Raw genomic sequence first — 27921 nt, 5'->3', positions numbered from 1 at the left:
TTACCTACCCTACCTTTAAAGTACCAAACGTAAAATAACTCATTATGCATATATAATATATTTTATGTTTTGATTATAATTATTGATAATTAAAGTGTTATCAGAGCTGGTAAAAGTGCAGCTAGTTTGAATGACTTTGTATACTGCAGGGTAGCTTGTGAATTTACTCCAGGTGGAACTAAAGTCTGATTTAAGAGTTGATTATATTTCACATCATTAATCCAAATCTGTAAAGTAACTAAAGGTACAAAATGAATGTAGTGGAGTAAAAGTACATGATTTACCTCTGAATTATAGTGGAGAAGAAGTACAAAGTAGCAACAAATGAAATAATCAAGTAAGTTAAGTCCCTCAAATGCGTACTTACAGTAGGTACAGTACTTACTTCAGTACTTAGTTTCTTTACACCACTGTTTATAACAGAGTATTCCAACACTCTGACCATCTACTCTAACTTAAAGGTCCCCATTTATACTGTTTTTCATCAATATATTATAGGTCTCACATATATACAGAACAAGTCTCTGAAGTGTTTGGCTCCAAATACCAAACAGATCATTGCAGCATCCCATAATCCCCTCTGTTTCAGCCCTGTTTCAAAAGTGTTGATTCTCTGTCTGTTACTTTAGATGCAAATAAGGAGCCACTCCCCACGCCCCTCTGAGAGATATTTGGTTAAAAAGAACCCAATGGTGCTCTAGGAGGAGATTCAGGTGATAAAGTTATTGGCTAATGGTTACACAAGCCAAAAAATCGTTATGACATCATAAAGTGGTCAAAATCTGATCAGCTCATTTTCAGACAGGTTTTTATATAAATGGATCAGGATAAAAAGTGGGTGAATCTTTAATCCCGAAACATTCAGAATCTCTTACAGAGGGGACACATGTTTATGTATAAAAGACATGAACAAGTGGATTTTGCACAATAGGTGACCTTTAAGTACAAGATCTGAGTACTTCTCCCACCTCTGATTAAAACCTAAACAGCATCCCATTCCCGGGTGATCTAAGCCCCGCCCCCCGGTCCCGTTACCGCAGCAGCAGCACTGGTGGTGTGATCATGTGACGCCTGCGTTTCCGACACAACAATACACACCGTATTGGTCTGCATTCACGCTCCCACTCCCCCTCCCCACGCCCGGCTCTCGGTATGGCGGACGGCGAGAGGTCCCCGTTACTATCGGATCTGGGAGATGGTGCTCTTGTCAGCGGTAACGGCGGGGTGTCTCCCGGTGCCGCTCCTTACGGTGCACCGAACAAACCTCAGAGTGAGTCTCCATGGAGCTTTTCCTTGTGTTGTTATCAGGATGAGAAGCAGAGGGATATCCAGCTAGCCTAGCTTAGCATCCACTGACAGGGCATTCTGGTTAAGATGGACCTTAATTGATGGGAAATTCAGGTGTTAAAGCAGCAACAGAGTAAGAGTGAAATACAGGACAGTACAGATAAGAGTTACATTAAAAATGCTTTTGTATAGGTAACTGTTAAAAGAAGATATCACAACAACAAGGTAAAACGTTGATCAGTTAAATGAACATGTATAAGCCTGCTAGCTCAGCTGTTTGAACCAGCCTATTCTCACTGTGTTAATGCCGGGTATAATGTAAGCTTGATATCTTAATGAGCATCTCCTGGGGGATAACATGTGATTGACTTTGTGTTATTAGGACGTGAAGCAGAAGGGAATCAGCCTTGTGCTAACTAGCTAACCTAGCAACCGTTATATATTAGCTTGTTAGCTAGCTCAATTAGCACCGGCATGCGCATAATATGAAGTTTGCAGCTCAGAAAAAGAACAGCACACATATATTTTATTAACGTTTCTTGACACTTATTGTTGCGTGTTTTCCAATAGTTGAATGATGCCCACGGTGCTCGCAAGCTAGATAACAGTACCACCTAGCTAGCTAGCATCTTGAGAAACACCTGATTTGATTGACATATGAGAAAGCCAGTAAGGAGGCTGAAAAGGGATGCTGCAAGAGAGAGCTTCAACCAATGGCAGCTCATGAAGGGAGGGCCTGTGTGTAACATTATGGAAAAAGCATGAGCTATGGCTCCTTAATTGTGTTTAGCTGCTATGAAGTGCTTTATTCAGTCTGCTTGCTAAGTTGCATCTTACTGAAACTGTCCCTTTCTCTCGTCATTGTTGTATTTTTTTCGGGTCTCTCACTAGTACTTAGACTCTTACTTGTTGAAATTAACCCGCTCAGCATTCCAGGAGTGTTTTTTCTTCTAAAGCTCCTTTCAGTACACCTCGAGACCAAATCTTATTATCTTATTAATCCTAATGTAAGCTGTTACTTGTCATGTGAATTTCAGTCCATTGTGCAACTCTTGTTGATTTGTTCCCCTCAACAATCCGATCATATGTCACTGGCTGTACTACTTTTGTATTCACTGTTCTATTTGTTACTTTTTATCCGTCCCTGTGCAGGCTTCCCTCCGTTCCCCAGCCCCACTCAGCCCTCTGTGCTCCTGGGGAGGACCCTCCGCCCTACTCCCCTCTCACCTCCCCAGAGAGTGGCAGTGCTCCTGTGATCAGCTGCAGGGTGTGTCAGAGCCTGATCTCTGTGGAGGGAAAGATCCACCAGCACGTGGTGAAGTGTGGCGTTTGCAATGAAGCTACGGTAAGTTTTGACACACTGAATCAGTTTACAGTGTATACAGTTGCAACTCACACATGCACAAATACTTGACCATTATGCTCTGTCAATGGGTTGTTTCATACAAATCACCAAATACATTAACCAAGCTTTTGAGATATGTGTCTCTAAATCCCAATTTTTGTATTGCTTTTTAAAAACGGTTTGCTTTCCTTCCTGCTGCATGCATAGGCAGGCGCGCATCAGCACTATAAGTTAAATGTATATAACCACACTATAACTAACTATAAATAATAAAAACAGACATCTCAAAAGAAGCTTCTAATTTAGGAAAAACTTTCAATACAGCTCAGTTTCCATAATCAGTATCCCAATGACTCTGGTTGATCCACATACCTCACAGTGAGCGCCTATAATCCTCATGTGAATGTTCCCTGATATTAAGTTGTTTTGAAAGCATTTATTTTTGTTGCATTTGGGTGAAAAGCCCTTATAAATAAATAAGATTATAAAAGTGTACAGTCTGTATATTTCCTGCAATGACAAAAAGATTATTTCCCAAGACTCCTTACGGCGTTATTTGGTTCATCCTACCCAAAATATGACATTACTTTTAATCTAATTTGTTTGGTTTGGTGAGTGCAAAATATTTGAACTGGTGCAGTAACAGATTCACATTGAGTCACATTGAAAAAGGTGATATGCTGTCAGCTGTTGATTTATGATGTGAATGAAATGCAGGCAAATCACAGGAAATATGATATGAATATTTAACACTTGCATGAATTTAAAAGCTAAATGTTAATCTTTTGATCTCTGAGGACCGTTTGATGTTGTTTCTTCTTTGATGTTATCAGTCCTGTGTGATGCTACACACATTTAGCTCCTTACTAGTCAATTCACTTGACAAGATGTAGACTAAAAGCACATGTAGGTGTTTGATTTATTAATAACCAGTGGGGAGAATGAACTGGATTTTGATCTACCCATACCGTAACATTTAATAATAATTCGGTATGACAGGTCATGTTCACTATTTTCCTAAAGAGGCAGTCTGAAGTGTAAAAGTGCCAGATTGATTTACCTAGTCTGAGTGAAATGCTGATGGGAAAAATCAGGAGGCAAATATATAATAATAATAATAATAATAATAGATTAATTTTGTTAGTGCTTTTACAGGTGCTCACAGACGCTTTACAGAGATAGTGAAAATAAATGTAAAGATATGTTTAAATGTTGAGAAGCTTAAGAACAAACAGCAACTCCATAGACATTAGTTGTTATATTGACAATGGTCCCATTATTACATTTCTTTTTTACTTAGAGATAATTATTTTGACATTAAAGTGGACCTATCATGCTATATTTGAATAATATAGTGTAGGACCATACCTATATAAGGCATATTTATACTTTTTTTTTTTCAAAATACCAAACAGATCATGCATTTTAGCCATGCCTCATTTTGCTCAATTTGACATTTTTTAGCTCTGTTTTTACAAGGGCAGATTCAGTGAGAACAGCACCACCTACAGGCCTGGCATATGTACTACAGCGTCTCCAGCGCTTTCGAACGGCAATGGCCGTGGCTGTCTCCTCCTGATTGGTGGAGTTGGCCCAATAGCCGTAGCGCCACCGTCCTGACGTCAGGACAGTGTTCAAGTCTGGATCCGTTGCAGCCCCTTTTTTAGAGATTTGGGTATGGAGGAAAATAGAGAGGGTTGTGTTTTCTGACACTTGGTGAGTTCCCTGGAACACCGGGGACACATATTCATGTATAAAAGACGTACAAAAGTGCATTTTGCATGATAGGTCCCCTTTAAATAACATTAATCGTGATATGCTAAGAGGCGGGACATCTCTAAGCGGTTGACCAATCACAACAGAGCCGGCCAGCTGACCAATCGGAGCAGACTGGGCTCTGGTTTCAGACAGAGGGTGAAAAGAGGTGCTGCAGCACAGGCAGTATGAGACAAATAAAGAGCTTTTTAATAATAATAATAATAATAATAATACATTTCATTTCCAAGAGCTTTTTCAGGTGCTCAATGGAGATATAATAGAATACAAATATTAAAACAGCAACACAAACATCATTCACATATTAAAAGCCAGTCTGAAGAGGTGTGTTTTTTGAACATTAAAAGCATGTCAAAGTAGAAGCACAAAATACAAATATGGACCTAAACATTTGCATAATATTTCCTCTTTAAACACTTGTAAAGGGAAATTGAGTTTTAGTCATCTCTTTGAGCTCCCACAGAGAAAGGACTCTAAACGATTGAGAAATTGGACAGTTGTGCTGAAGTTAACGCAGCATGTAATTTCAGCGCTGTCAGTGGGTAAAGGGGCTTCAACAGCGTGCATCACTAGCTGTGCATATCGGCGTACAGATGGAGGATGAAATAAGAAATGTGTCCAGATGTACCGACTGGCAATATGAGCGATTCACAGATGGAGGGAACATATGTACTTTTAAAGAAATATGTCACGGTGTGCAAATATAGATTGTTGAAAACAACCATATAAGACGTACAGATGAGGTTTAATTTTGACGTAAATGAGTGTGAAACATGCTGGAGTCGACTCAAATCAAAACAGATGTATCTTTGTCAATCAGTAGCTCTTCTTTGTGTCAGTCTACCATTGCTAATAAGCTTTATGAATTAGACATATTGTAATTTATAACACTTTATCTTGCCCTGCTGTTATTGTAAAAGTTGGGGTGGGATCACGATCAATATAAGTAGTCTCAACTAAGTAAAAAAAGGTTGTTTCATAGCCACAGATGAGGCATAGCAATTACTGTATAGGAATATATAGCATTATAACAGACATTAAAACTGTTAATAATATAAAAAATGTTGTGCACTACCACCGCTCATGTGCAATATACAGTTATTTACAATTAAGTCGTTGTCACTTTAAAATGTATTTACAATTTCATGTGTGTGTGTCTTGAACACTTTTTGATATTTAGTTGCGTTTTACAATACTGCTACTTACTTATTTCGTGCTAATTTGTTTTTGCTTATTTGTTTATATTTTTTATAATGTGTGCCATACAAAAATATAGGGATTCTGATCATACATTTATAATTTGGAAAAGGTTCATTTCCTGCAGCTGCACATTATATAATTTAAAGGGGACCTATCATGCAAAATGCACTTTTGTACGTCTTTTCTACATGAATATGTGTCCCCGGTGTTCCAGGGAACTCACCAAGTGTCAGAAAACACAACCCTCTCTATTTTCCTCCATACCCAAATCTCTAAAAAAGGGGCTGCAACGGATCTGATAAAAACTGATCCAGATTTGAACACTGTCCTGACGTCAGGACAGTGGCGCTACGGCTATTGGGCCAACTCCACCAATCAGGAGGAGACAGCCACGGCCATTGCCGTTCGAAAGCGCTGGAGACGCTGTAGTACATATGCCAGGCCTGTAGGTGGTGCTGTTCTCACTGAATCTGACCTTGCTAAAACAGAGCTAAAAAATGTCAAATTGAGCAAAATGAGGCATGGCTAAAATGCATGATCTGTTTGGTATTTTGAAAAAAAAAAAAAGTATAAATATGCCTTGTATAGGTATGGTCCTACACTATATTATTATAATATAGCATGATAGGTCCACTTTAAATTAATATATTTTGTTATAAAAAATGGGCTGAATAATTGAAACGCCGGTCATTATAGCGCAATACAGTTTGACCACAAGCTTCAAGATCACCTACACTATATATTAATGAAGGTAGAATTCATTGCAGGTGTGTTATTTTAGACTGCATTAAAATAATATGATTGTTAACACTGCCGCATGTGAATATGGCAATACGTTTAATAACTAAAGACGACTGAAATTGTACAATCCACCCTGTAAATGATTACTTGTAATATTAGTTTTCACTCCCTGTCATTACCTCCTTGCAGAAATAAGCCTGACTCCCACTTCTGTTGTAAGTGAAATTGATGATGAAGCAGGAAACTCGCAGGACTCAAGCAGATCTGGTCAGTCGGGGTGTAATGACGCAGCGCAGAGAGCCATCAGCAGGATATTCTATTAAGTCCAGAACAAGGCAGGGTATTAATAAAGTTGGAGTTTTGTAAAAACACACAGTTTCAGCTCCCCGTCCTTCACAGCTGATCTTGGCCGGCAGTATCTTGTGACCTAGTGAGATGACACAAAGTAGACGTTTATCTGGTTACTCACTCATTGAGTATATCATTTGTAAGAATATATTTAGATTTGTATACATCAAGCCATGCTGTAACTAATGTGAATACAGCATACAGCAACACACATCTGTAAACATACTATAGGAGCCTGCAGAATATTACCAAATGTTAGCACATGCAAGTACATTTTTTTGAAGCATTTCTTGAAAATGTTGTCTGTATTTCCTTCTATATTGATATTAAGGTAAAATGCAGCGCTAAATAAACCAGTCTCTTTGCAGAAAGCCAATTAAATCGGTTCTTGATGTGTTCGCTCTGGTCTTAAATGACCTACTAGTATTCAAAATATTCAAACTAGCGGCTCCTGAACTTTTGGGCAACTGTGCGCTGTTATGCAAATCAGAGGGTCAGCATTTTGATCCAACCCCCTGCAGTCAACATGTCTAAGTGTCCTTTGGCATGATACTGAAACCATGTCTACGGTATTGAGGTGTATGTAAGTCGCTTTAGATGAATAATTTGTAACTGACGGGGAAGAAGTACTCAGCTCCTTAGCTTAAGTACAAATTGAAATACCTAAAATACTCCATTGCAAGTACAAATCTTGAATGCACAATGTTCAGGAGAAGTACAGAAGTAATGTACTTAAAGTCATCACCACCAATGTGTACTGAAATGTAAAATGTAATGATGTTTAATAAATAACATAAACCTCACAATCCTCCTATCCTTAGAATAGAATCGGCACATTTTCCGTTGTAAAAGTTCAACAAGTTAAAGTTTGCAACTTCCTTTATCATTGCCTTAATAACTAAAGTAATAAAACCTGGCACTGCAGTACTGCCACTTCCAATATCTCCCAGAATACCTCTCTCTGTGGCGTAGTATTGGTTAATTCTCGTCCATCAAGAATAATTGGCTTGTTATCTACTCCCGTTCTAAGTGGATGTTCTGCTGTCTTCTTATCTCGTCCCCCTGTGTGTCTCCGTCTCCCTCTGCAGCCTATTAAAAATGCCCCGGCAGGGAAGAAGTACGTCCGCTGCCCCTGCAACTGCCTGCTCATCTGCAAAGTCACTTCCCAGAGGATCGCCTGTCCCCGGCCATATTGGTGAGCAGCTCTTTCCAGCAGCGTGTGTGTGTGTGTTTGCATCACCGTGGTACTGCGAGAACAAGGTGTGTGTGTGAGAGTGAAGTGAAGCAGAGGTAACAAGGCGCAGAGGGAGCAGCAGTCCCTAAATTGCGGCTGTGCTCCCAGTGCTCAGCGAGCCGGATGAGGATAACACAGCGTTATTAGAACAAGCCACATCATGTGTTCCACTTCTTTATACCTGGATAATAGACAGCATTAACTGTGTGTCTTATTTGGGGCCTTAGGGATACGGATTATGTTACATTTTCAATCTGCACCTTGCAGCTGAAATCACAGAGTTCATTCATCTGCTTTAATGATGCACTCAATTCCTGCTAACCAGATGCACACTTGGCAAATTCAATTCCATATAATATGAGTCTCTTTGGAACAGCTGGAAAAGGAGCTATAGTAAATCACTTTTTTTCAGTGCATATAGACAACATTACAAGGTTGCTAAAAGTTCAGAACCGTTTAGGAAATAAAGTTTAAAATGCCTTATGTCAGGGAAGCCGTTAAACATATTTACAGGCCAGACAGATGCCACGGTGTTGTATTATTTAATTGTAAAAAAACAGAAGGCAGATAACAGTCAGTGGAAGGTAACGGCTCTGGCAGCTCATCTGAACATCGTGCTGCTGATGGTGTCATGGTAACACAGATGAGAGGCATTTTCTTGATGCCTGAGGTAAACCATTTTCAAAAGCAACATTTATAGCCATATTTTCTTTGGTTAATTTTCTAAACATGTAGGATGTGAAACGGTACTTCCACAGAATCTGTCAGCATAAAGATCTGAAGCTCATAATTCATCCGTCAGTGCAGATCAGAGGTTAAGGCTGAAGGCTAATTAGCGATTTCATGTTTGAATATTTGAAACCACTTACTTAGTTTTTCAAACCAAATGACTCGTCCTTATATGTCAGGAAGAACCTTCAAGTGATTTGCTTTGCCATTTATGCTTTGAATTTACTGTGTTGAACTTTCTTTGAAAATATTGTCTCTAAATTGTGAATACTTATATATAATATATGTGCCCTATTCTGCTTTTTGGGGGTTTCCCTTTCCTGTAGTCAGGGTTCTTACGGTCATTAAAAACCTGGAAAAGTCATGGAAATTCAAAATGCTAATTACAGGCCCTGGAAAAGTTTGGGAAAAGTCATGGAAATGTAACTAAAGTTGCATCAAATATAATTTATATTTTAGCTAATCGCCGAAATAGTAATACTATAATGATAATACATACTGTATCGTATAGTAATGAAACGTAAAATGGCATTTAACTGACGAGGTATTTTGCTGGTGAGAGATTTTAGTTGCTTTAACGTGTAGAAGCTAGCCTACTATTTGATTTGTTTTAGATAGGCACAACATGTTTCAGACCTTATTTTCCCGTTCCATGTTAAAATAAACCATTTTCAGTGGTACCGCTGAGAAAGAGTCATTTTTTTGGTCATGGAAAATTTGGTAAAGGTCATGGAAAAGTCATTGAAAATCATTGGTGAAAAAGTGTATGAACCCTATATAGTGTGTTCTATAGGTTTTAGTGCATGTAAATGGTCTGCAAAGGATAACATCCCTGTGTTCCTACAGAGAGAGTTTCTCTCCCACACACTGAAATGTATCCATTGCACATTTACTTCCTGAACATAGCATAACACTTGCGCTTCTATTGGCTAGCTCTCCAACACATTGTACGTGGCTAAAGGGCGGGACATCTCTAAAGTTGACCAATCCCAACAGAGCCGGCCAGCTAACCAATCAGAGCAGACTGGGCTCTGGTTTCAGACTGAGGGTGAAAAGCGGGGCTGCAGCACAGGCAGTATGAGAAAAATAAAGAGCTTTTTGAACATTAAAGCATGGAAACATGTCACAGGAGAGACACTACATACTGATATGAAGCCCCTTTAATGTTGCTGGTTTTATTTGAGTTGACCTAAAGTAACCTATTTAATTAGACTGATACTAAACGATGTATATAATCCACAGAGGCCTCTTTTCCTGCTGCATTCAATTACTGTGAGAAGTTCACCTCCACACTCTCTCTGTTTTGCATTCAGACCAGACTTGCTGACACATCTCTGTGCTGCCGTCTGATTCTGAGCGGCTGTAGGTGTCTGAGGAAGCTGATTGTAGAAAAGCAGTGTTAGTGCTAATGAGAGGATCGGCTGCTGATGGATCCCAAAAAAGTGAAACCGTCGTCAGCTCTTTTCCTCTCCGTCACGACTGCTCACAACATCAGGCAGTGATTATTAGATTGCTCTTAACGCTGAATGTCTCTGTCTCTCTTTTACAGTAAGAGGATAATTAATCTGGGTCCGGTTCATCCTGGTCCGGCCAGTCCCGACCCCCAGCCCGCCGGGGCCCGGGTCTCCTGCGGACACTGCAACAACACCTTCCTGGTACCAATCCTCCCTCACCGTTTAAAACATGTTATCAGAACAAGATTCATTCAAGGTTCAAGGCTTCTATGGTCATGTGTGCATAGCTACAGTGTAGTTATGACAGTGAAATGGTTAGGTCACAGGCTCCTCCAACAGTGCAACACAATATAACAGATAATAGTGCAAGTAAATACAATAAAATAGAATATAATAGAAATAGTGCAGAATAGTTTATATACATATATATGGAATATTGATAAGTTGCAAACAGATGAATGTTATGGATGTTCTTGTGAATGTGCAATGTTTTTGTGGCTTTAAAGAAATACAGTCAAAGGATTTGTTTAGCATTTTGGTAGATTGGCTTTCTTGCTGAGAGTTAAATTAGAAGATCTTTTGTCTGTCTGTCAAATATACAGCCACCAGAGGGCTAGCTTAGCGTAGCATAAAGAGTGGAAACGGGAAACCGACTAAACTCCTCCAGCATCTAAAGCTCACTAGTTGAGCCATTTTTTATCTAATTTCTGTAATTCGTACGAAAACTGTCAAATTCCACCAAAATAGTTAACTATCTAGCTTTCTCCTTTTCTTTTTATTATGTACAGATTCTAATGAATTTATATATAAATAATGTCATTGGATTTCTGTCGTAGGTTTTATAAGATATATGGCTCTTGCTGCATTGTCTGAGGTTTAAAATAATAACACTTTGAAGGTATGAATGCCGTCAGAAGCACAGGTTGTATTTACAAAGTCAATGATTGATTGCTCTTATCATCCTCTATGACAAGGAATTTTCTAAATCAGTTCAATTGATTAACTCTCTGGCACAGACCCCTTCCTCCCATCTCTTTAAATGACACATCCAAACAGGCACCACCAATAAAAAGCCTCCACAGGGAGCCAAGATCCCATAAAAACAGCCACAGTATGAGGAGCTGCTGCACTATAATGCACAATAGCCGAATAATAAAACAGCTATGGCATTTGCCATCAGTCGTAATTGAAATATCTCGTGACAGTTTCAGTCGAGCTGAAAGGTCTTTGTTGTGAAATGTTCTGAAGCACAGCCAGAACGGTGAATGATTGAAAAGCCAAAACCCCATTTGCACCAGGCCAAGTGAATGTTGAGTTATTGGTTTGGATCAATAACCCTGTCCACCCTGCGCTGATATATTCAGTCCATTGTGTGCTAAAGGGGAATTTTAACTTGGTGCTTTTTAACAATGTCTAGGACAGGTAACGGTGGTTTAAATATACGGGGGAAGTGAGGATGGCTGCAGAGTGAGAGGAGAGAAAGGATTTAGTTGGAGGCTAAGTGATGCTTCAGGGTGTTTAGCATTCAGTCTGACCTTCCCTACCTGCGTAAAGACAGGGAGGCGGAATGAAAATACAAATATGTGCCCTGGGTGGCAGTGCCGTGATCCCTTTATCAAAGATGGAGCGATAATGTTCTCTGCGCCTCCAATACAGAGTGTTTGTTCAAAACAAGACGAATGCACAGCATGCACACAGTGTATTCTGCTCTGCAGGGTTTTACAAATGTCTACCCCGAGAGAAGATTCCTTTCTCACTTTTTTTTTGGATGTTAGCAAGAGCTGGAATGATTATGTTTAAATGTCATCAAAACAATACAGCAGCATCAGCAGGCACATTTAAATAAGACCGCCCCCATCAGTGCATTTAATCAGCCGAGCAATCAACTCACTGTGTACCAACAATAGATAATTAAGATATTTTTCAGGCAGACATGTATTACATTATGCTTCTGAAATGTAAGGAGTGTTGCTTTTCTCCACTTTTGGATTGTTTACCAGGGAAAGAACAACTTTATCTTGCTCTCAGATAATTGTTTTTTTTACTTTTGTCTTGGCATTTGACACAACTTTATAGACAATTGCCCTTTACACCACCAGTTCAGACCAGGACAACCGCATCATAAAAATGAAATCCCTAATTCCAAGTACCAAAGTATTACAAACAACCGTGAAGGACTTTGCACTTTTAACACCTGAACACATTTGCACTTGCCTAGATTGTGTATAAACCAAATATATTTGAAACTCTGTGTATGTTTACAGTGTGAGTTAAAGAGGCCCTGCTATGCTTTTTGGGGTTTTAATCTTCTGTAGTGTGTTATATAGGTCTACATATTAAACAATTCTCAATATGTATTCATACGCATGGTGTAAGTAACAGCTAATTCTAAGGCTGCAATATCGAGAATGAGATTATATGAATTCTAATCACAGTACTTGAACATTTTGTCATCAATAACGTGGATCATTTGACAAATGTTTCTCTTTGTAATTTCAGTGGACAGAGTTCACAGACCGGACGCTGGCCAGGTGCCCACACTGCAGGAAAGTGTAAGTAGCTGTAAGCATCCATCACATGCCTTCACCCCCACTGTACGTTAACATCGTAGATTTACATCCTCAGGCATTCTGCTAAAGCTTTCACTCAGTAATCCTACACACAGTGAGCCAGAAGGCTATGGATAAAGATCTGAGACACATTTTTCTCACCAGCCTCAGAGGTTGTGTTGGACTTTTCCTAAATTAGACGAACATGGTTGTGAAAATCTGTCATACTCTATATGTGACTTTTATACAAATTGTTTAAAGGTCACAAATAATGCAAAATCCACTTTTCCATGTCTTTTCTACATCAACATGTCCCCCCCCCCTCTGTGGAAAGAGATTCTGAAAGTTTCAGGAACAAAGATTCTCTCTCTTTTTGTCCTGATCCATTTATATAAAAACCTGTCTGAAAATGAGCTGATCAGATTTTGCCCACTTTATGATGTCATAACGATGTTTTGGCTTGCGTAACCATTAGCCAATCACCAACCAAGGTAACCCCCCCTCCCACCTTATCACCTGAATCTCCTCCTAGAGCACCATTGGGTTCTTTTTAACCAAATATCTCTCAGAGAGGGGCGTGGGGAGGGGCTCCTTATTTTCATCTAAAGTAACAGACAGAGAATCAGCACTTTAGAAGCAGGGCTGAAACAGAGGGGATTATGGGATGCTGCAATGATCTGTTTGGTGTTTGGAGGCAAACACTTCTGAGACATGTTTTATATATATATCTGAGACCTGTAATATATTGATGAAAAAGAGTATAATAGGGGACCTTTAATGATAATAAGACAAAAGTGATTTCTAATCCAATGCATTTATCTTTGGTCACATTTAAGCAAATTCATTCTTCTGCTACCTGTGTGTTCTGTGTGTCACTGAAAGGAAAATGCCAAGCCCTGGCTCTGTAGATATGAAAGGGCCGAAGGGAATTTCATTTCTGTTCACATTCAAAGCTTCTTTTGAGGTTTTGGAATGAAGCTCTGAATATCTGTTAATAGGCCTACAGGTGCGTGCCTCTCTTTGTGTTTGGCTACCTGCTGCGGGGGAGCAAATTGTTTTCTGACCTCAGCTAAATTGTTTTATTTTTAAGGCCACACGCCAACAAATGTGGTTTGAAGTGTGTGTGTGTGTGTGTGTGTGTGTGTGTGTGTGTGTGTGTGTGTGTGTGTGTGTGTGTGTGTGTGTGTGTGTGTGTGTGTGTGTGTGTGTGTGTGTGGTGTGTGTGTGTGTGTGTGTGTGTGTGTGTGTGTGTGTGTGTGTGTGTGTGTGTGTTGTGTGTGTGTGTGTGTGTGTGTGTGTGTGTGTGTGTGTGTGTGTGTGTGTGTGTGTGTGTGTGTGTGTGTGTTGTGTGTGTGTGTGTGTGTGTGGTGTGTGTGTGTGTGTGTGTGTGTGTGGTGTGTGTGTGTGTGTGTGTGTGTGTGTGTGTGTGTGTGTGTGTGTGTGTGTGTGTGTGTGTGTGTGTGTGTGTGTGTGTGTGTGTGTGTGTGTGTGTGTGTGTGTGTGTGTGTGTGTGTGCTAATCTGTGGGATTTAGCTCATGTATGTTTTGAACCTCAGGAATTCCCTTTTATTTTTGCAGTAAACCAAATTCCTATACCTCCATCTGCATAAGCCTCTTAAACCGTGATCATGGGAGTATCATGGGAGTATCATGGGAGTCATTAGCTTCCTGTGATGTTATATCAATTCAAAATGAAGTAGTTCAAGAATGGCAAAGCCTTGATGTTACAGTTTGATATGACTATTTTGTGATTTCTGGTTATGCGTTGAATAATCAACAGAACCATGTTCAAGGTAAAACGTCAAACACATAATTAAAAAGAGGGAGCTTGTGTTTGAACGTTTCTGGCTGTCACACTCAGCAACAGGTGGCCTTGTGTCTTTGTATCTTCACTATACTGACAGTGTTACCAGTGAGTGTTGTATGACTGCCACTCACAGGTGCATCGTGACTGTCTTTATGAAAAGCTCTAGTCATCAAAATGTAAGCTTTTCAAATAAAAAAATAACTCCAGCAGCTGGATAAAGCCTGGCCAGGTGCTGCAGGAGGTTTATTCTGCAGGTGTATCACCTTCATCTGTCATGTGTTATATCCGTCCTGCACTTCGTCTCTGGTGGCAGTAATAAAACGGTTGTAAATTCCCCAAATACACAAGCTAAAATGATTGATCCTGGAGCTTTTTGTGTGCTTCAAAATATGAAAGATACATTTGAACCCCCATTCCTGCCATTTTATATAACTTTTTCACATAATATATTTGGACATGTCACAGCAGGAAAAGCACAGATTTAATAAATGATACAATTAATGATGGCTGAAGTCCATTTAGCAGTTTCAGGGTCCTGGTATTATTCATGTAGTCTGTCATTTTCTATTGGTAACCAGGGAGAGAACATAGCCACCGTTATGTTATTAATAACGCCTGAGCTTTTCCCTGCTATGACAAGTCAATAGTGCCTGCTGGGAAAAGAGAATTATACTTAAAACAAAGGGTCATCATTAAGCTGTAATAAATGTTATTTACTAATGAAATTAATTTCTCCCTTCTCTCCTCTGTCGGTCCTGCAGCTCCTCCATTGGTCAGAGGTATCCCCGGAGGCGGAGCTTGTGGTGTTTTCTACTCTGCTTGCTATTCAGCATCGCCACTGCCGGGCTGATGGTGAGTCGACCGCCCCCAGTAGGGCTGCTACTAAAAATGTTTTTCATGATCGATTAATCAGCCTGTCATACTCTGGTTTAATCGATTCATTGTTTTCTTTCTAAAGTGTCAGAAAATAGTATAAAATGTCAAAGGTGATATCTTTTAATGTCGAGTTTTCTCAGTCCGAAACTCAACACATTCAGCTAAACATGATTTATTGGATTATTAATAATAATAATAATAATAATAATGAACATACAGTTAATATTAAGTTTGTTAAATGCCAGCACAATAAAAAAAAAAAATCCCTGAGTTCAAGATGATGTCTTTATTTTTAGTGGTCAACAATCCAAAACTTGCTATTTAACTTGCACTTATATACAATGGATAAAAGCATAATTGTCATTGTATGTAGCATTTTATGTTACCACTTTTTAGCAGGCTTAAGATGCTGCAAATTACAGAGAGCATTAACCCTGAGCTCATATTTCCCCAAATCTGTCATTCCTTTTTCATTTCATAATGTTAAAACCTTACAATTGCAGATAAAACAGAGGCAGCAGGAAGAAGGAATACGATAACAATCTCTCTCTGTAGTCGTTTGTTAAACACGAGGCTGTGCCCCTCACAGACGCTCTGCTCTGGTTTTGTGACAGGTTTCTATTTGTCAGTGAGATCCAGCCGAGGCGCAGCCGAGGCGCAGCCGAGTCCGACTGTAATCCGTGTTCAGGTTGCAACACCGGCTGCAAAACGCCCACTGAAAGGCAGAGGAGATGATATTATTCCTGCCTAGTTTCCCTTTCTTATTTGACTGTCAAAGTCAACTTTATTGTCAATCTCAAAATATGTTTGTACACACAGAAAGATCAAAATACTGTTTCCCACAGTCCCGAGGTATAAAAAAGAAATCACACATTAAAATGCAAGAACACTCAATAATTTACAAAAAAACCCAAAATACTTCCGTTTACTTCAAGTAAGCAGGATATATATAAAAAAGTTGATGGGAGTGCAAAAATGTCCATAGCAGCGTAAAAGTGACTGGTGCTGGATTTTTGTGTGCGTATGTGGGGGGCGGGGGTGTTAAGTCCCGGTCCAGTGGGGGCAGGGTGGAGAGGTGAGATAGAGGGGAGAGAAGGGAGAGAGAGGTATGTAAACAAACCTACAAGTCTGCATTCATTTTATACTTACAGTTTTTTAATTGCTGCTCTTTTTCAAATGGTTCAAATAAGAGTGAAAACGTAGAATAACGTATTTGTATTTAAGGATCTTTTTGGATTAGTAGAAGACAAAGCATGGATACTTGGAGAGAAGTAGATGCATTCTGCTTTTTAAACAGCAGAGGGCGCAAGAAGAGCATGAAACGGCTCCAAAGTAAAGATGAAGACAGGCTGTATACGTGCCTGCGAGCATGGAGAACAATAAGCAATGCGCACACAATAAATATGCTGTATTGACAGTATTGCATTATGCCAGTGTCGCAGCAATAAATGTCACAACTTGAGACCAGGTTGTGTTTAATAAAAAAGGGTTGCTTTAATGATCAGAATGGCACAGGAGCATGAGGCTTTGACAGTTTCATCTCCGCTGCGTCAGTGAAACTTCATCGGCAGCGGCCCAAGACAAGTAGCGGATCAAACTTCATTCCCAGACTGCATTTAATTAGGAATAGGGAAGCGGTGGTTTAACGGTACATGAAGGTAGTTAGGACGATTTATCGCCTTAAAAGCTGTTCGTTTCTGGAGTTGTGTGTCCCTAAGTCAGCAGCATGAGCTAAAAGACGCCGTGTAAAATGTGAAGGCCCCTGTGAGCAGCCCGATCATTAAAACTTTACACGTCATTTACAGAAGAAGAGGGAAGTCATTCATTTAAAGCTGTGCTAAACATGACTTTTGAGCGTGTTTTATGCTTTTGTCTCTGCCTGCATGAGCTGTTTTGATTACCTCCAAAGAAGAGACTCCTATCGTTAAAATAATTATAAAAAGCGCCTGTCTTGACAGTGTGTCGGACACTAACCTTATCTGGTGCTTTAACATGCCTGCTGGTTTATTCTAGATAGCATTAATCATCTGAGCCAGGGGGGGTGTATCGTCCACCAGATCTCAGGCTGTCAAAACAAGAAAGAATATTATTTGTTATAGGAATGATATGCTATTTCTGAGTCGTAAAACAATATATATTAAAACAATGCCTTCATAACTGTGTTTTGACCTTTCCTACCCATGTTAGCTTAGCTCGAGTGTTGTGACTTTGAAACAGGCGTTCATATTTCCATATTTTCTCAGAGAATCCCTGAGGGTTCTCTCAAAGTCACTTTTGCCATCTACATTAAATAATTTTCTTCTGAGCAGCTGCACACTTAATAGTTGATGGGAAAGCTATTTTCTCTCTTAGCCCTCAGACACTCGAGTATTGAATGCTGCCATGAACATTATTTGGAAAACAATTCAGTGCTTCAGTCTGTTGCAGGTGGATTCATCACAGACTATGGAAACATCATAATATGTGTTTAATAAGAAATGTAAGAAGCACACTGAGTTCAGTTTTTTAAGTGTAAAAATCACTGGATACTTTTATGAATTATGCACGATGCGCTGCAGCATAAATGGGTCGCATAATAAATGCATGGAACATTTTTAAGTGTGATTGTAGCTTTAAATGTCTGGGTCCTGGATGCAGTCTGATTGGACGCCTCGTTATAATCACTATAAGAATCTGGGGCTAGCAGAAACAGTGACATCTTTTAAATAACTTCTTAAAACTCATCTCTTTATTAAAGCCTGTCCTTAACAAGGCCACTGCTCTACATCATTTTCGGGGTGGGGTGGATTGTTGACCTCGTGTTCTGTCGCCTTCTGAACGGCTCGATTTTAAATCCACATAAAGCACTTTGTAACTATGTTTTGAAAAGTGCTGTATAAGTAATGTTATCATTATTATGGAATGAGCTCCCCATTGATATCAGGACTGCAAAATTCTGTATCTCCTGTCGCAAACTGAAAACATCGATTGTACCTCGGCAATTAAATGAAAATAAAAGCACTTAAAAAAGTGAATTGAGGGCTTGTTACTAATTCCCCAGCAGTACGACTTGCTTTGAGTCAATATATCTGCACTTTCCTTGTTGTTCGGAGTTATCATCTTCATGGGTGTTGCACTTATTGTAAGGCGCTTTGGATAAATCCAATCCAATTGTATTTAGATAGCACATTTAAAAACAACAGAGTTGACCAAAGTTCTGTACATCAATAAGTATATAAAAAAAGCAGCATAAATACATTTAGACAAAAGGAAACGAATGTAAAAGCACGAGACAATAAAACCATCCTTATAGCCACAGACTGAGAACCCTCATACATGATGTAAAGACATTTTAAAACACAACTAAATAGAAAACCCCAATGTCATTATTATTATAACAGATGTTGTCTAACTTCCTCTGTGTGTTGCAAGGCAAGTTTATTTATATCGCACTTTTCAACACAAGGCAATTCAAAGTGCTTTACAAAAATGAAAGACATTAAGAGCATAAAACACATTAGAAACATTAAAAAGCAAAGATAATAAAACATGAATAACACAGGAGCATGAATAACAGTTACAGTGCAGTGTGAGATGTGAATAGTTCAATTCAAAGCAGCGGCAAACAGAAAAGTCTTCAGCCTGGATTTCAAAGTAGTCAGAGTTGCAGCGGACGGACCTGCAGGTTTCTGGGAGTTTGTTCCAGATATTTGGAGGCGTGTGGCGCAGTGGGCAAGTGCGCTTGTGTTGGGATCAGGGGAGCACAGATTCAAACCCCACTGCAGTCAGCATGTCGTTGTGTCCCTGAGACACTTCACCCCAAATTGCTCCTGTGGGGATTGCCCACAGTATTGAGTATGTTGGAGAAAAGCGTCTAACAAGTGACATGTAATGTAATGTAATATTTGGCAATATCCCTAACCAAATTCTCACATTCCTCGACCCCTAGTCTTCCCGTGCAATTATAGTTCTTCTGACACTTTTCTAACCTTTTTCTATTCCTTTCCTCCTTCTCTTTGCTCTCCTCAGGCGGGGACGTGGGCTCAGGCTCAGAGCTACCAGGGGATCTACGCCTCCTGGGCCGTGATGCTGCTGTTGGTCCTCGTCACCCTGGTTCGGGCTTTCTATTGGTCCTGCATGAGGGTCAGCCAGCCCCTCCAGAACTTCACATAGAGCCCCCTCCGACCCTGCCTCTCCTCTCCCATCAAACTCCGCCAGGCAGGAGGAAAAAGACGGCTTTAAAGAATCAAAATACACACACAAATATTTATTTAAATATAAATTTATATTTAAATCTCCTCCTCCTGTCCCTTCCCTTTCAATCCGATGTGTTTCTAAAACTGGACGGCGGTGGCTTATCTATCGGTAATTATGATGATGCGTATAGCCTAATGTGCTGTTTATCTGTTCTAATCTCGTGGCCAGTGTGGGGTTCATTTTAACCTTATAACAAACTATAACAATTTCTCTTCCTCTCTCTCCGCCCCCCCCCCTGCGCTGTTTATACATTTTAGCTTCAGTCTGTGGCACATCAGTTGCTCTCTCTCTAAGACGAGGGCTTAAAGACGTGAATATTTCCCCTTTGTGTTTAAAGGGGGGCGCTCCCTCTCCAATCCTAATTTGACATTAGGTTTAGTATCAGAGCATTTAACATTTTCTAAGCAGAAACAAATGATTTGTGAACGCGGCGATGAAGTCAGTTGAAGCTAACATTTCAATGCCAGTAGAAGAAGTGTGGCTGGAGGGACATCAGCCCCCCCTTTTGTGAAGCAAAAGGATCGAGTAGGTGTTGAAATGTGTCTGAAAAAAATGAATTCAGCAGTACGTGAAGGTAGGCTGTGATGTTTTTGAACTCGGTGTTTCTGCTGAATTATTCCCCTGGGACTGACTTTGATCCAAAGCAGCTTGAAAAGCCTTAAAAGGAGGTGTGGTAGAAGGATTCAACACACACACACACACACACACACTCATACATACATACACAGCCACATAAATGCATACTGGCACACAACAAAAGGAGGATGCTGCTCTAGAGTTACGACGGCTCACAAATCAGATTTTAAAAGGTGTCCCAGCCTCTCTCTTCAAAGACAGACCTGCTAACGGTTTGTTCGTCCTTATTTCAGTCAAGGAAACGGTGACATACATGCAGCTTTGCAGAAAAGTGTTTGGGTTCTGTAGGAGTGTAACCACATCTACAGATCTTTTTAAAAATCTATTTTCGTTACCATAATACCAACTTCAATCTCCAATTGAAATATTATAAACATCCAAAATGTGACTCAATCATCCCCCCCCCATTTTTAAAGACAGTGACATGTTTCTTTTATCTCCATCTCCATGTTTTGGCCTGGGATGATTTGATATGCTTTGCTTTCTGAAACAGACAAAAGAATCATGAAGGGAAAAACCTTCACAGCATTGATATCAGTCTCCTTATACCTGCAAAACCCTGTGAAGTATAACGTGTGTTTTCAGACTTGAATCCTGTTTGTAGTAAGCTTTTATGCTTTCAAACACACCACTTGTCTTTGAAAAGGAAAAAGCAGAATTTTAATGACCTGTCTGTATGTTTTGCCAGCTGAAAAGCAAAAGCAAAAAACAGAGATAGATACTGAACCTCAGGCTTTAATAGCGCCTGATTGCAACCCATTTTTTTTTTTTTTCTAAATCTAACTGCATCAGAGCTCAATTAACCAATCGGCATGATGCACCATTTTTGTTACGTTCTGGACCATCTTTGGTGAAAATGTGTCCAGTTTTTGTCATTGAAGATGGAGGCTGTTCCAGGGCTTTGTTACTGGTTGGTTTCAAATTCCACTTTAAGGCCAGTGGAATAAATCTGTAAAGAGAGCTCTACCGACCACACAACGCCTAATATAGGTCAGAATAGGTCCGTAACATACACACACACAACACTTTACATTCTCACAATGACTTATGTGTCTGTGGTTCTGAATGTGGTAACATTTCCTTTGCTATGAAATTATGTTTTTTGATTGTAAATATATTTGTTGTTTATGTACAATGGAAGTGACTAAGCGAATTATGTTGCACTCTGAATTTAACACTAATGCTGTGATTGCTTCAGACGTTTATCTGTTGTTTTTAAGAAGGTTATTTTTGCAACTCTTCACCTGTTAAATATTTAATGATTTTAATGAACTACTAACCTAATAAGCCTCTGGACAGTGTCCAAAACGCATCAACATACTCGCACCAACGAAAGACATTATGACTGAATCACATTCCCAAAGCTATGACATTTCTCTCTCTCTCTCTCTCTCTCTCTCTCACACACAAACACACACACCCACTCAGCACCTTATACAGTAGTGAGAAACACTGCATACACCAAGTAAGATGAGAAAAGTTACCCTGCTAGACTGAACTGAGGTCGCAAACAGTTCATATGGAAGTGTCATGTTATTTATTATACACGCTGCAAAAAAAGGCCACAAATGAGTCGTTAGTCAAGTCCTAAAATCGTATTTATTGTAGAAACAGTAGAGTGAGTTTCTATTCACTTTCTTCAAGACTAGACCAAGGACACTTGTTTTTCCCTTTTTGAAATCACTACAGTGAGCAGGTTTCAAGTTATGGTCAGTGCTTTACATTTTAAGATCTTGATTGGAGGTAAAAAAATAAGATTGAAGGACAGACTCGTCATGACTTGTTTAAGACGACCTTCTTTTTGCAGTGGAGTGATCGTGTTTTATCCATGACTGCTAAAGATATCCATCATGTTAATGCCAAAAATCAACCTGGCTGATTCTCTTTTCAGAGTTTGTTTACACATAAATAAAGACATGATGATGTACAAAACAGCTAACGTGAGTTGTTTTTTATTTCAACAACACCCATGACCTGATAATGCCACATATCTCTGTTCTTAAGGCTTCAAGTGTTTATATTTAAAAACGTGTAATTTATGATGCAACCCTTTTTTAGGTAAAGCTGCCCGGGGAAGATTTTGAAAGTCAAACTGTTTCATCATAAATATTATCATCTTTCAACATTCAGTATAATGAGCAGCTGTCTTGTTTTTTTACTTTGTATGCTGCTTCGGTTTTGCATCTATTCTTGGGTTTGTGATTTCAAATATCTTCCAACCTTTTTTCATGATTTACCCGCAGCCAAACGGATCAAGCAGCTCTTGATCAAAACTACCGAATGTTGTTTTCTGTGGATTTTAGACTGAACCGTGACCAACACTAAGTTATTGATTAATTAAAAATGTCAATATTCGGATCAATTTGGTAAAAGTTGGCAAAGTACGAGCGAAACCAGAGCTTTTAACGTTTCTTGTTTTAGCTGTTTACCCCGTTACAATTCCAATCATTTCTCCATCACTTTAAGCTAACTGTTAAAACTGTTTTCCCGTTACTTTTAGCTAGCTGTTAAATCATTTATGTCACCTTTTTAGCTAATGATTTCTATTCCTCATCCATTACTTTTAAGGAAACATTTTTACCCATCTATCAAGTAGCATACTTTAAGGTTGTTGTCTCAACTGTTTATTCATTGCTATGCTAACACTTTTAGCCATTACCTTTAGCCCAGTGTTCCCACCATTTATTCGTTGCTTTCAGCTAACTGCTTCCCACGTGTATCTGTTACAGTTAGCTAACTATTTCATACATGTTTTCATTGCTTTTAGCTCAGGCTACTGTTAGGTTTCACCCCTTTATCTGTTACATTAAGCTGTTACTTTCAGCTAGCATTTTCAACCATTTATCCATTACCCTTAGCTTCAAATTTCAACTGTTTATACAAGTAATGTTTGTCGTATGTTTCAACAATTTATCTTACTTCTAACCAACCATTTCATAATTTACCCAGTTCTTCAAGCTAACTGTTTAATAATCTGTTTATCCATTACTTTGAGCTAATACTTAGAGCCATTCATCTGTTACTTTTAGCAAGAAGATTCAACGATTTATCCATATGTTTTTCCATTTTTCCATAACCTTTAGCCAAGTAATTCAACCATAAGCTATCTGTTATGTTTAGCCACTTATTTCTACCCTTCATCGTACTTTTATCTGTTTCCACCATATATTCATTGCTTCAACCAAGCTACAACAGTACCACTCATTTAAGGCTTTTAGACTAACAAAAGTACTTATAAACGTCAACCAGTCAATCACAGTGGAAGGGATTTGCCTCTAGGTGTATTTTATCAACAACTGACTCAAATTGATGGTGTGTATTGTCGGCTTAATTTGCAGCTCAGCCCACCAATTACTTAACACAAATGTGTGGATTTAACTTATAATCAAATCATATTTTGAAATTAGTCAAGCTGTCCTGCATTTTTCCACTTACAGCAGTAGTAGTTTTAAGAATAATGTTTGTTACTGAAACCTATGATTAAGCTGTCACATGCTCATTTAAAATGAAAGTCAAACCAGTTTTTTTTTGTGCTGAACCTTAAGTGATCCAGTTTACACATTTAAAGCTTCAAAAGGAAACCAAATTCGTTTTTTAAAGGAGCTTTGTTTCCCCCCTACTCCTATATAATGTTGGAAAGAAGCTTTTTTCTCACATGACTTGGCCCCCTTTTGGCCTCTTGAGTTTCATGCGGATATATTTTTTGCCTGGACACAAAGAGATGGAGGGATTAAGGACATTGAGAAACCTTTCAGAAACCACAGCTCCCTGGAGAGGAGGGAGGCTGAGAGACCAGAAAGTGGATGGGGGAAAAAAGGAAAAAAGCATTAAAAAAAAAACCTAGGAAGTGAGGAAGACAATTGGTCCCATAACCTTCTGGTTTCAAGTGAGAGGGCATAAGCCTGAACTGGAAAAAAAACAAGTAAATATATAATAAAAACAAGGTGTTTTCGCTTTTAATAAGTGAACAAATCTGCTAATAGAACAAGTACAAAATGGCTTAGTAAGATTTTGTGAAGTAAAGATGGGATAATTAGATAAATGAGATCTTGTATTTAGCTGGGAAAACTTATTTTGAACTATTTGACCAGAATTGGGGAATCTGTAACAAAAAAAGACAGAAATGCTTAGACATTTTCTGTTTTCTGATGTTATTTGGAGATTTTCCAATAAGATAAGATGTTTTTAAGAGACTTTGACTTAAAAAGATGCTTAAGATGCCTTGTCTAAAAACAAGAGTTAAGTTATGAAGTCTTATATCAAGTGTAACGACATATTCTGACTAGAAATTTGACAAATATACTTGGCAATATTTTATATTTTTGCAGTGTGCTTTCATTCAGCTACACAGCAAACACACAGTCAGCCTCCTTCTCACACGGACACACTGCTACTCAAAGTGCCTCAGGTCTCTTTTATTGACTTAATGTTTGATATTATACTGCTTTAACTCCTTAGGGAACATCTTCGTCTGTTCCCGCTCCACTTTTCCTCTCTCTTCCATCTTGACAGCATTCCCTTGTGAGACACTTCACTGACAACTCAACTGAAGAGGGACTCAGAAGTCAGCAAGGAGAAAGGAAATCTTATTTGCTGTAAATCTCCTTATTTTAGTGTTTTATACAACATGACACCTTACATTCAGTCTACCGTGAACAGTATAAAACCAATGTCTCTATCACACCATATCTAGGATTTCTGCACATTACCTCTTGCTGTAAGCTAACTCAATCATTAGGAGAAAAATGCTCTTTTAAAGTGGACCTATCATGCTATATTTGAATAATATAGTGTAGGACCATACCTATATAAGGCATATTTATACTTTTTTTTTTTTCAAAATACCAAACAGATCATGCATTTTAGCCATGCCTCATTTTGCTCAATTTGACATTTTTTAGATCTGTTTTAGCAAGGGCAGATTCAGTGAGAACAGCACCATCTACTGGCCTGGCATATGTACTACAGCGTCTCCAGCGCTTTCGAACGGCAATGGCCGTGGCTGTCTCCTCCTGATTGGTGGAGTTGGCCCAATAGCCGTAGCGCCACCGTCCTGACGTCAGGACAGTGTTCAAATCTGGATCAGTTTTTATCAGATCCGTTGCAGCCCCTTTTTTAGAGATTTGGGTATGGAGGAAAATAGAGAGGGTTGTGTTTTCTGACACTTGGTGAGTTCCCTGGAACACCGGGGACACATATTCATGTATAAAAGACGTACAAAAGTGCATTTTGCATGATAGGTCCCCTTTAAGTGATAATTACTTCTCTAAAAGCATGACCTGAGTCTTTGAAAATGCAGCAATACAACAAAGCCAGGGTTTAAAATGCAATTTATTTTGCATCATCCACATTTGATAAAGCTCTTTTTAACATTTTGGATACTATGTGTGTTTTTTTACTGCCAACATTCTGGGATAATTTGATATTAACACATTAAAGAATGTGTCAAAATATGAGGACTAATATCTGCAGGGCTAAATGGCTGCAATTATGTCATGCATTTTTATATATTTGTTGATGTTTTTTTTCCTTTATTACCTCCCCCTCATTGTATATACTGCCTACTTATCTCAGCTATTTTCATTTCTATATAAATCCACACATTTGCTCACAAAACAAGCACAGTCTTCAAAATGAAGGTATACAGAAATGCCTCTCATAATCTCCCTTTTCCCTTCCTTTTACCGTCTTATTTCATTTGATAATTATTAAAGTAAATCAGTATTTGTGTGTCAATTAGCATGAGCATTAATTGTGTCCTTGAGCAAGACAAAGGAACATGCTTGGGATGAATATATTTTAATGAAGTGTAATGACTTTTTACTATAACACATTTATAAAAGTAGGTGCATATATCTGTCCGCCATTAAGTTCAAAGTTAGATTTAAGAGGTGAATATTGTACTTTTTGACAGCTATACAGAAGTTTGTTAGGGTTAGGGTTCAGATGATTCAACAATTCAAAATCAACTTGTAAATTATGAGGTTTTGTTGTCATAAAGTACATTTAGCCATTTTTAGCCACAAATTAGCCATATATTTTCCAACTGCACCCGCATTATGAATCCATTATTATCCAATAATAATATTATAAAATGTGAATATGAGTATTTTCACTTAAGTTTATTCTGATGCTTAACACTAGTAAGAATTGTAATGCAAGAGTTCACTACACTCAGTTATACTTTTATTTAAATAAAACATCTAATGACTTCTTCCGCATCTCAATCAAATCTCTTTCAAGCTTTTCCACCGAGACACACACACACTTTGTGAATGTCTCTCACACACACACACACACACACACACACACACACACACACACACACACACACACACACACACACACACACACACACACACACACACACTCAGAGCTCCTCTTGCACAGCGTCATTGAATATTGCAGCAGTAAAAAAAATAAAAAAGCCAGCGCCTCGCTAAAGCCTTGATCCCTCTTACTTCTAACAGGATTTGACCTGTAAGTCCCGGAGCATGACCCTCATCTGCTGCAACACCATCATCCTGTTTAAAATACACTCTCACTATTGTCCTCTCTAGACACACACACATTTACAGACCCCGATACACACACACATGGACTGATTTCAGGCCCCGAAACCATTCCTAGAACACCTTCCCATCCTCCCACACTCGCATGCACCCACTGTACTGCATGATGTAACACCGCCTAATTGTACGCATAACACAACCTGATGGATCCAGCTAAATGTAAAAGAAAAAAACCTGCCGTACAGAACGAAGACAGAAATAAGGAGATGACAAGGGATGGAGGATGAAGAGAGGAGGATGATGGTGGTGACTTAATGGGGAGGAAGGGGGAGGGGGGGAGACTTGCTGCGAGAGGATGATACGATTGAGTGAGTGAGAAAGAGAGATGAAGGAGGAAAGAGAGAGGATGCAAGGAGATGAAGGAGAGGAGAGATTGAGCAGAGGGCTAAGCACCAGATTAAACTCCGGGGTCGTCAGCTGTAAAACAAACAGTCCTTTTAGCGGGGATCAAATCCAGACTTAACCCCCCCACTTTCCTCCTCCTCATCCTCATCCTCATCCACACACACACACACACACACACACACACACACACACACACACACACACACACACACACACACACACACACACACACACACACACACACACACACACACACACACACACCACACACACACCACTCAGAGGAGATAATGCAACGGGAGGAGACGAAAGAGGATGACAATCTTGGTGGAAAGCAAATTCCCATCTCCCTAAATTGCCCCTCAGGGATTGTGAAGTCTGATTATGCCCAGGCAGAAGTCCTTCATTACATTTGTGTTTTCCCCCTTTTGTTTGTGATAGACTGGACTAATATCTGGAACACTGCAGAGTACATATGGCAAAGGAGAGGTGTTTTTTTCTTCTTACAACTATGTGTTTATATTACATCTTAACAGTAATATTCCCCTGCCTATACGCCGCTCGCCTCGATATTCACCCGGTTTGTTTAAATCTCTTCTTCTGTCATCGGGCTCTGGATGCTGCCTGGGTGGCTCCATCAGTCCGAAGGCTCAATTTCCAAACTGTCAGCTTTTATACTCTGTGTGAGTCCTCTTCCTTTGTTGCGTGTGTATTAGTGTGTGTGTGCACAAAGATATGTCTGAATAAACCCATGAGCTGCAGCAGTGTTATGAGTGTGTGTCCTCA

General features: G+C 39.2%; 1 protein-coding gene across 1 annotated transcript; it reads left to right on the top strand.

Moving 5' to 3' along the window:
- The first annotated feature begins 1086 nt into the window (after positions 1-1086).
- On the top strand, positions 1087-22153 carry pip4p1a (phosphatidylinositol-4,5-bisphosphate 4-phosphatase 1a). The gene is given in 8 exon segments (XM_034153185.1): positions 1087-1270; positions 2440-2481; positions 2484-2632; positions 7786-7892; positions 10210-10315; positions 12614-12666; positions 15232-15322; positions 19355-22153. Coding segments are annotated over 8 exon segments (810 nt in total). The 5' UTR covers positions 1087-1152; the 3' UTR covers positions 19499-22153.
- The last annotated feature ends 5768 nt before the right edge of the window (positions 22154-27921 follow it).

The sequence above is a fragment of the Trematomus bernacchii genome, unplaced genomic scaffold (assembly GCF_902827165.1).
Source record: "Trematomus bernacchii unplaced genomic scaffold, fTreBer1.1, whole genome shotgun sequence".
Lineage (NCBI taxonomy): Eukaryota > Metazoa > Chordata > Actinopteri > Perciformes > Nototheniidae > Trematomus > Trematomus bernacchii.
The sequence above is the reverse complement of the archived record's forward strand: the minus strand, read 5'-3'. Positions and strand labels throughout refer to the sequence as shown.